Source organism: Sparus aurata, chromosome 11 (assembly GCF_900880675.1).
Source record: "Sparus aurata chromosome 11, fSpaAur1.1, whole genome shotgun sequence".
In the NCBI taxonomy this organism is placed as follows: Eukaryota; Metazoa; Chordata; class Actinopteri; order Spariformes; family Sparidae; genus Sparus; species Sparus aurata.
Genome location: NC_044197.1, coordinates 11,797,218 through 11,807,417, shown reverse-complemented (window position 1 = coordinate 11,807,417; position 10,200 = coordinate 11,797,218). Strand labels below are relative to the sequence as shown.

General features: G+C 40.1%; 1 protein-coding gene across 1 annotated transcript; it reads right to left on the bottom strand.

Moving 5' to 3' along the window:
• Positions 1-5,388: 5,388 nt before the first annotated feature.
• foxq2 (forkhead box Q2) lies at positions 5,389-10,067 on the bottom strand. The gene is made up of 3 exons (XM_030433998.1): positions 9,856-10,067; positions 6,653-7,135; positions 5,389-5,965 (listed from the first exon to the last, which is right to left on the bottom strand). Exons 1-3 carry the CDS (start codon positions 9,979-9,981, stop codon positions 5,591-5,593), a joined length of 984 nt encoding a protein of 327 aa, XP_030289858.1. The 5' UTR covers positions 9,982-10,067; the 3' UTR covers positions 5,389-5,590.
• Positions 10,068-10,200: the final 133 nt, after the last annotated feature.

Sequence of the window (10,200 nt, the reverse complement as noted above, 5' to 3'; positions counted from 1 at the left end):
CTTCCTTAGAAATGAGCTAACACGCACACACACACACGCTATCACATGAAGAACTATAAATATCCTTACATACAGTGGACTACAGGGGCCAAGGGAATACTGATGATCATTACTGCTATCATAACCGTCATGATCCAGGACGTTAGCCTGCTGGAGATTGCATTTTATCATCACCATTTACACAGAACCGAGGCGGACAATCCTGGAATGTGATAGCAGCGCTGAGCTCAAAATTATACAATATTGAGCCTTTCGTTGCTGCAAGCGTGGCTACCTGCTAAGGTAAGGCGATGCAAAACAGTGGGACGAACCTCCTGCAGCTGAAACGAATGCAGATGAGAAGGTGCAAACTGGGAGGGAGGGAGATGAGCGCCGTAGATGAAGGGGGCAGCGAGCGTGTCAGAGTGCCAATCATGGAAGTGCTCTTGTTGCCCTCTGGCCATTGCTGACCTTCTGACCCTGGCCATGGCCTAAATGTCAGAGGTCGCTGACCAGGGTCAGCGCAGATCACCGCAAGACCCCGGCCAGGGATGCATCGCCATGGCAACGCTCACTATAGGAGGAGAGATGGGGGTGTTTTGAATCCTGTACACTGGAATCATGCACGCACACACACACATACACACACACACACACACCAGGTTGAGCATCACATCTGTGCTTTTTTTTTTGTTTGTTCACTGGGAGTGTCGAGGTACCCTAGTGAACTGACACACAACAGGGCAAGAGGCCTGGGTGTCTTGTAGGGGTCAAAGTATTATCAGGGAGAAGAAGAAGAAGAAGAAATAATAAATCTTTGGACATTCTTCATGTTGATGAATAATAACAGTGTGTGTGTGGGGGGGGGGACTCAAATACTGTACATTATGGATAAACAATGCAATGCTGCACAGTACGCTGCACTGAAAATGAAATCTACGAAGAAGAAGATAACTTTGCAGAATCCACTCACATCAGATGGTCGAGGCATTGCTGGAAATATTCGCTTGCACCTTGCGTCATCTAGTGGTCGGATCGGGCTGAGTCCTCGCCGTTCTCCAGCTCCGGCTCCAGCTCCGGCTCCTCGGCCGCGGTGGAAAGAGGGGAAAAAAAACCCACTAGTCTGCTTTTGTCTCCGGGGAGCTCCGGTCGATGCCTCGTCCCACCATATGTCTGATCGCAGCTGCCAATCAACAGGTCAACGCGACCCCGGGGAGGCAGGCACTGGTGGGGAGAGATCAAACAGTGGACCTCGGGGATGACAGATGCAGATGGAAGAAAAAAAAAAAAGAAGAAGAAGAAGAAAAAAAGGCAATAAAACATTGCTTCAAAGATGGCAACGGTGCACTAGGAGGCAAATTATTGTTAACAGTAATCTGCAGAATAGCGCCTCGCATTCTGATCGATTGACTATTATGGAGCCTTTGAAGCCGAGGTAACGCCAGGCTATTGTTCATGGTGGGACACAACCAGAAAAAAGCAGCTGGTTTTGGTTCAACTATAGCGCTTCCTAAGCCTTAAATACTACTTACTTCTATGCAATCATGCTTTCTAATAGACTGGCAATTTGGACTCCTCCAGGCTTTGGGGCCTATTGAGAGTTTGTTCACAGGGTGCGTTCAGGTGCAACTCGATGAAAGCAGCATTTGTGAGAAAAAAAAATAGTGAATAAAATTCAGACATATTCTTTTAAAAAATTCACATTGCTGTCCATTTATCAGCCTGTATAGCCTGTTTGCTTCATACATACATATATATATATATATATATATATATATATATATATATATATATATATATATATATATATATATATATGTACATTATGTTTGGATGTTTCTTTCTTTATTATTTTCGGGCTTTTTTGTAAACATTTTTTTAGATTTTAAAGAAAGTGCGTAATGTTTTCTAGTCATTTATCACTATCTATACCTGAAATGCAGTGCAGTATTCTAAGGAACAGAAACAAACTCATGATGAAAGAATGGCACAGACACAAATTGATGCTGAGCCACAAACCAGAAATCAATAATATTTTTTCTTTTTTAAATTGCGCTTGAACTGGTCAGGCTACTATTTGTAATTTGAAAATAGTTGAATAGTCAAATTTCTTTCATGATTTTAGATCTACGTAGGTCCAAATGTCAATGTGTCTTAAGTCAGGTCTACGTATCAGCCAAAGACCATGTCAAGCAATTAAAAGGATGTGGTTCTTTTGGCAGTGTGCTTGGAGACATGCAAATAAATCATTTTCATATTTAAAGAACACAGAAAGAATCCCAAGGCAGGTACACGTTCTTTTCATTTCTTTTTGAATGCATTTCTTCAAGAACGCAGGATGGCTGTATTTTAGGAAATAGAGTCTAAATAAACCAAAATGTATCTCAGCTTTCTCTCAAGTTACATGTATAACTGCATTTCTTTTTTTCTATACATGCAGTGGCTGAGAAAGGAATAAAAAGGCAGGGGTGCTCTTCAGTCGGTATTCAGCTCTGGTGTTTGGGTAAATCATTAAAGTGCTCCATATTACACACAGTACAAGCTACACGCTGCAAACAAAGGCAATCCTTTCCTTTTTCCTGTGTATCTCTTTGATGTGTTTGCCTGTACCAGTTCAGGCTCCATCCTCTGCGGTGTGAACTGTTGTATGTTGAGTGTACAGTCAAATCAATGAGATACATGTAAGCTGAAGGGGGAATCAGCTTTGGAATGCCGCCGCTGCACTGTAAACGTATTGTATTAAAACACGGACATAATGTTTCATCGCCATCTCAGCAGGACTTGATCTTCTTACCTCACTCTCTGCTAATCAGGAACAAATCTTTGTGCCCTAATCTACGGCCCCCTGCACCCTTCCGCCCATCTCATTAGATTAAAGAAATGACATGCACATATGAACACACACACACACACACACACTGAGCTAATGACCTCAATCTCATGCTCCTAGAAAGGTAGTTAATTATTATTTCGTTGCTGAACATTAGTGATGTTGTTTACAGTAGTTTAACAGTTTTTGTGTTTGTTTGAGGGGAGAAACATGATCAAACATTTGTTTATTTTAGTTGCCTATGGTTCAGTTTCCTACTTTTACAAAAAAAAAAACTCAACTACCAGACACAGATAACAGATATTGAAAACAATGACATGTGTGCAAAGTGTATTTCTCTGCAATTTTATTTTCACATTGAGTTGCATGAAATGTGTGAAATGTAAACTCCTGCACGTTAATGCGTTTGCATGTCTGTGTGTGTGTGTGTGTGTGTAAGTGTGTGTGTGTGTGTGTGTGTGTGTGTGTGTGCAGCAAACATATGCAACCAAATTAAAGCCTTAAAGCTGGTGAATTGAAGAGGATTTGATGCAGAGAGCAATTCATGGGAATTAAGCAAATTAGGTCTCCAATTAGCCGCTGACATTGAATCGGAAGATTTGGTGAACAAAAATTAATTAGATGGATTTGTCATTGTTCTAATGAGCATCTCCGGAAAAATAACTATTGAGAAATAACACACACCCTCTCTCTCTCTCTCTCTCTCGTCTCTCTCTCTCTCTCTCTCTCTCTCTCTTAAGCACCATCCCTCTGACATATTATAGTCTGTTTAGAGTCTAATTTCATGTCAAATATTGCCTCATTCAAATATTCAATAATTTGCAAATAAGACGCCCACATGAGCCGAGACAAACAAACTTCAGAAAAGTCAATGTATGACCTAATCCTCTTAGGCTGGAGCACTGTGGATGTAAATGCCAACCTTTGCAAATCAGAGAGGAATTTCACTATTGATGTGAGAGCCCGACAGGTGGAAATTGACTTGATTCTTAATATGGAAATATTTTGGAGGAACCTTATAACTGAACTGTTCCAGCTCATGTCACATTATGATGTGTGGCTTTTGTCATTTTACAAAAAAAAAAATCACACACATGGATCTTAACAATCAGATACGCGCTGTGTTCATCAGCGCTTCAAGGAGTAGTAGATCAAATTAATTGTGAACTATTCAAATATTTGATTAATTGTTTAAGAGTTAAACAAAAATGTCAAAACATTTCAGCTTCTTAAATGTGAGGATTTGCTGTTTTTCTGAAGAGTCTTGGGGTTTTGGGCTCTTGGTTGGACAAAAAAGCAATCTTAAGACGTCCTTTGGTCTCTGGGACATTGTGTTGAGCATTTTTCTGAATGTATTTATATATTATAGTGAAAATGAACGTAATTAGTTGGATCGTCATACCTGTAGGGCCGCCCATGGATCATTGCTCATTTCTGCTTTACAATCTTCCAATATCTGTATTTTTTTGTACTTGTGCACCCCCTTGGTTAATCAAAAGAAAATTAATTGTCATCTATTCTAATAATCAATTGTTTTAGAGTAATTTTTTAAGCAAAAATGTCAAACATTTGCTGGTTGCAGCTTCTTAAATATAAGCATTTGCTGCTTTTCTTTGCTATTAATGATAGTTAACAAAGAGTTTTGGGGTTTTTTAGACAGTCAATTGGACAAAGAAGCAATCTGAAGACGTCTTTTAGGCTCTGGGACATTGTGATAAGCAGTCTAAACAGTTAATCATAGGTGTCATATACACTGGGGACACTGGGAACACTGGGGACACTTTTTGAAATCCCCTCTTTTTTCCATATCAGCCTTCTGAGAATATTTTTTTTTTAAATGTGCTATTACACTGTTTTTTTTACAGTTATAATTATCTACTTCATACAATACACAATATTGACTAAAACTGCAAATTTCAAAGACCATTTGGAAAATTCTTTCATCATCTGAGCCTTTATGTTGAGTTATCATGAAAATAATGGCCAGATTAATCGATAATAAAAATAATGACAGGGACTTTAGTATAACTCTAGTATATCTTCCATTGTTTAAATTCTATGTTTCAGCCTGGACTAATTCTTCCGAGTCCCTAAAAAAGACCTCCCTCCTCTCACCAATAAATCAGCGTGCCCTCCCCTCCCTCTCTCCCTGCCTCCTTCCCTTTCCTCTGCTTCCTTCATCCCTGACCTCCCGTGGTCCCCCCTCTTTCTGCAGCAGCGGTTACGGATTACACTGTGTGATAAGCTTCCCATTTCTTGAAACTATTTGGGATTGCTCAGATTATCTGGCCTCGTATCCTTAGGAGTCGGCTTTGGAAAGCCCGATTTTAGTCTCTTAAGGCAGAAGATTTTGCATCCCGACAGCTTTGACTAATTAGCATCTAACAACGGGTGGTATTTTAGCAGTGGGCTCACTTTTAGTACTATCTGTTTGCACAGGCAAGTGTGCGCGCACACACACACACACACACACACACACACACACACAGACAAAACCCAACTGAGGCAGCAGATTAAAACATCGCAAGGAGTTGAATTCAATATGATTTAATGAGATTAATACAAAACATTGTGTCTTTGTTATTCTACAAACATTCAGAATACAAATAAAAGAAGTGCAGATTCATAAGGTTCATACATTTTATTGAAACACTGACCCTAAAATCACTTTGCCTTTTGTTTGCAGAGTATAATGTCCAAGTTCACATAAATTATAACATCACCTAATGACATATTCATTAGCAAATACGAGTATACATCAAATGTAAAAACTATTCACTCTCAGGGTACAGAGGCTCGCAGGCCCCGGTGGAGCCCCACTTGTGGCTGCGCACTGGACCATGGCCAGTAAAGTCTGGGTGCCAAGCAGGACAGAGGGACTGTTTGGACTTGAGGACAGCACCAACAGGTCGTTCTGTGGGGTCGGATGAGGGCAGGGTGGTAGGGGGAGCTCAGGGTGGTAAGGGGGAGCTGTCCTGCCACCCTGCGTACCCTCCGACGTGCCCTCCGGCAGTGGTAGTCGCCGTTAGAAAAGTCCTGGTAGTTCGAGGGGTGAATCGCCCAGAAGTGGCCTTTCCCATTGTCACTGCGGCCTGATTTGATGAAGCAGTCATTCAGGGACAAGTTGTGCCGCACACTGTTCCTCCAGTTTTTATCCTGTTGCAGCAAGAGGAGGAAAGAAACAGGGTTAAACCTGAAAACCGACTAAGAGTTAAACAATGGTAGTCCCCAATTGAAAATTAACAAAGGTGTCTGTTAAGTATCACTGATCCCACTCAGGATGTCACCTTGTCCTGTTGTTGGCAGGATACACGATAGCGTGTCAAGACTGTGTATGATCGCAGTAAGACACGACACCCTGAGTTACCTTTTTAGCACGTCAAACCAGTGATCAACTTTAATCCACTAGGCTATGTCCAATCTGTTGTTGCACCTGGTGATAGCAGAGGCGGTTTGCAACCTAGCAACAGGATTACTTTATTTGTGAATTTGCCAACAAGAAGATCATCTAGTGTCCCTGTTAGAACCTAATTGCCTAACCACTCAGACAGATTACCTTTGCCAAGTAGGACGCTTCGCTTGTGAAAATGGCGCCTGCGTTATTTTTCAGCGACCGAGCGAAACACGCGAAAGGCTTTGGGCAAACGTGCTCTCATTTTCTCTCGCCTGCCTTACCAGTAGCTGTTACAAGTTCACAATCCATTTGAAAATAGTCCCAAACATAAAGATCCCCAATTAGACATTCGGAATTCTTCGACAACAACAACTATTGCTTTCTCACAGGACATTTATGTTGTTCTCTGCCTACCAGATAAATAGATTGAGAGACTGAATCGAACATACCTTGCTCTTGAAGTACGGGTAGTGGTCCATGATCCACTGGTAGATGTCACACAGCAGCAGTTTCTTCTGCTCTGACGCCAGGATTGCCTTGGAGATGAGCGCGATGTACGACTGGTTGGGTTTGTCCGCCGACTTCTCTGGACTGCTGCTGGTAGATGTGGTGGTGGTCTCCTCCCCCTCCTCTTGTTGCTCTTCATCCCCCTCCTCTTCTTTGACTTTCCTTTCTTCAGTCTCTACCTCTGACCTCTGTAGCCACTTCTCCGGTGTCTCAGAGCGAATCCCCACCTCTTTCGGTTTAGAATTCTGATGATTTAGCATGTTGTTAGTTGTCTGCTCAGCTGTACGACTTCCTGTCGCTTCTTCTTTAGAACCTTTGACTCCTTTATTGAACAGAAGATAGTCAATAGTGAAGCTCAGTCCCAGTCTTTCTCTGCCGCCGGTGCGGCTGCTTGTGTCCTCCATTGTCATGCCTGAATTGAGATACTTCAAACTCATTACAGACGTCTTATTGTTCCAAATAAGCAGTTGAATAATATAAGGTGATAAATCAAAAGAGTCTTCTCAGAATTTGGCATCTGATTTTGACAGCATGGCTATTTTCTTTTAAAATGCAGGACCCTTCATAAACTAATCGCCTCAATGACCCTCGCCTCTTCAGCCGAAGTCTTACTGTTGACAAGATCACAGATAAAGGTGAGCCTCTCAACTGTTGTTAACCTTGATGCGCTCACGAGCGACACAATCTCAACTTGTGGAAATGACGTCAGTCCATAGGACTAAAGACGGCTATTTTGTTTAGCAACAAATTTAAAGGAAATCTTTCTGGCTCTCTGACGATCAAAACTTCTTTGTCAGTATCCAACAGCCTGTTGCTCCTGAATCGAAGAGTTGTGCTCAGAGGTTGAGAAGGTGACTCTATTTATATGACTGTGAATTTATCCCTCACAGAAAGGGGCAAAGAAGGCACAGCGGAGGTCCAGGTAGGGGGTCTGAATTGAGGCGGATTATTTTTATTAACCTCAGCAAATCTTTGTAATTACGGGAGATTAAACACTCAAGATTTAGTAAGACATGGTGTGCAGAGGATGGATGCTGTAGAATAAAAGGACTTTTAGATACCACTGTTATCCTGTTAAAGTTGTTTTGTCCGTGCAGACGCTGTCCAAAGAATTACTTCAATAACCAAAGAGCAGTAATTAATTGGCAAAGTTCAATGTTTTGGAAACAAAACAAATTCGGTGGAGTCTCTTTTTTTTTTTTTGGAAAGGACACTTATGTACCGGCAGACACTGATAATCACAAGGTAACAGAACAGTAAAGTGTATGTGTGGGAAATGAAATGAAGTCATTCCTTGCTGTTGATATGACCCACTTTTGATTTGTGTGTCCTGTGAGTTTTATACCAATTCTTGGTGGCTATTACAATAAAATAGACTAATTTGTTATTGACCACTGGAAATGTTAAAAAGTTATATACAAAACAGTATCCTGATATTACATGTTTAATTTTTTCTGATTGTCAGTTCAACACTTTTCTATTAAGATCCATCTCTGAGAGCAAAACTAAACTTTGCACTGCTGGACTGTAATAAATTAATTGTTTATTTTTAACTATGTAGTGCACATGTTGCTGACATTTTCATCAATTTTCCATCAGTTATAAGGGTATAGTGCCATCAAACAATGTGTTAAGAATGTTTGACTTTATCTCTGTTTAATTAAACTTTATTCTAAAGTTTGTAATTTGTGCTCCGGTTTTAATTATTTTTGAATTCCGGCAATGAATTGACTGAATTGTTCATGTTGTGATTCACAGATCAAATACACCAGACTCTTGTGAATTACACTTTTGAATGTTGACATACATGGTGTGTGTTATCTTTATATTTAATTGATAAGACTGCCATTTGAATAATTAAGATTAACAATGAAGGAAAGCCAAGGGTCCTTGAGTGTTTTTTGGCTAATTATGAGGTTCACTGAAGAACCTAATCCATCTTAAAGCGTAGGGTTATTTAACCACTTGATTCTCCATGTGCCCAAAATGTCCCTTTAATTTCCCCACGAGTAAAATCAAAGTCATGTTAAACAGTTGCACATGAAATTTAACATAGATATTTTGTTTCCTGCTTGTATCTGTTCAGTGTTTCAGAACAATCTTTTAAATCCAAGATGCAGTTAACACAGTTGCAGTGTCGTATCAAATGGAAAAAATAACAATGTCCATGATTTACCATGATTTATAACTTTAAAATCTCTGTGGTCTGACACAAATAAAGATCTTTTTGAGTTGTTTGAGTACCTTTGTTTGTATGAAGCTATACTGATTAACTTGATCACTATAGAATTTTGAAGATTGAAATCCCTCCAAAATAGGATACAAATATTGGCCAACACTATAGCTGTCCCCACATTAGTCCAGACAACAGTAATGGCACAGTATCTGGAGCGATCTACTTTGTTCTGCCAGTTTTAGTGAGGAAATGAATTAAACAACAGTCAGGTCAAATCCTGAACCATATTGCCCTCTTCTGTTTAGATAATAGAACACGTTTTACATGCACAAAAGAGAACACTATACTGACTTTACAGTGGAAAGCTTTTTGTGTTGTAATTAGCCATGTTAATGTAGATGTAGGCTTATGTTCTATTAATTAAAATATCTAAACCAGTACCACATAACTGTAAAAATCATAGCTTGTATTGTACTGGTTAATGTATTTAGGACTGCCTTTGTGTACTATATCTAAACAGCTCTATAAAAATTAAGTAAATCCTGTATTTCCTATATGATTTACCGTATGTAGTATTTATTAAAACATAATCAAAGATAACATTCTCCATCCAGCAGCATAGTGGTAAAAGCCTGCTCTCCCTCTGAATGCACAGCATTGTCTTATTGACGTTTCACATCCAAGTAAAGCCAAAACAAGACACACCATGTTATTACATGATACTGCAATTCCTTCAATTGATTTGTGTGTTTCCATGAGGCTATTCTTTGCCACATATGAGGAGCTGCTGGAAAAGCAGGGCTGGATCACGACAGTGAGTACAAGTGTGTTCTTGGTATGCCTATTTACATTTTGCTTTAAGTGTGACACAATATGCTTCTTGCGTTTTGGACAGGGGGTGAATGCTCTATACGTTGAAACGTACGTGTATTTAGTTAATTACTCATTTTAATTAAATTATGAGCATACCTTAGACAAAGCATCAGCTCCACATCTCACGGCCGGCGCGGAACCTGAAATGGATTTTTTTGCTCGGACGGGGCTTGAACACACCATGCGACCCCGTCCACTTGACACCCCATACTTTACATCCATGTTGAATTAAAACCGTTTTTAAGGCACACGTTCATAATACCTCAATACTATTAAACCGAAACATCACGGGTATCAAAATAATTTCACACGTGGTATCAACTATCGACACTGAGGCCTATTTTAGAAATGAGACCTGCCTCTTAGTGTTTTTAAAAAGTTGAACTGTAACTTTAAAATACGGTGATCCCGCCCATTTCACATGCAGCCCGTAGGGCTCTG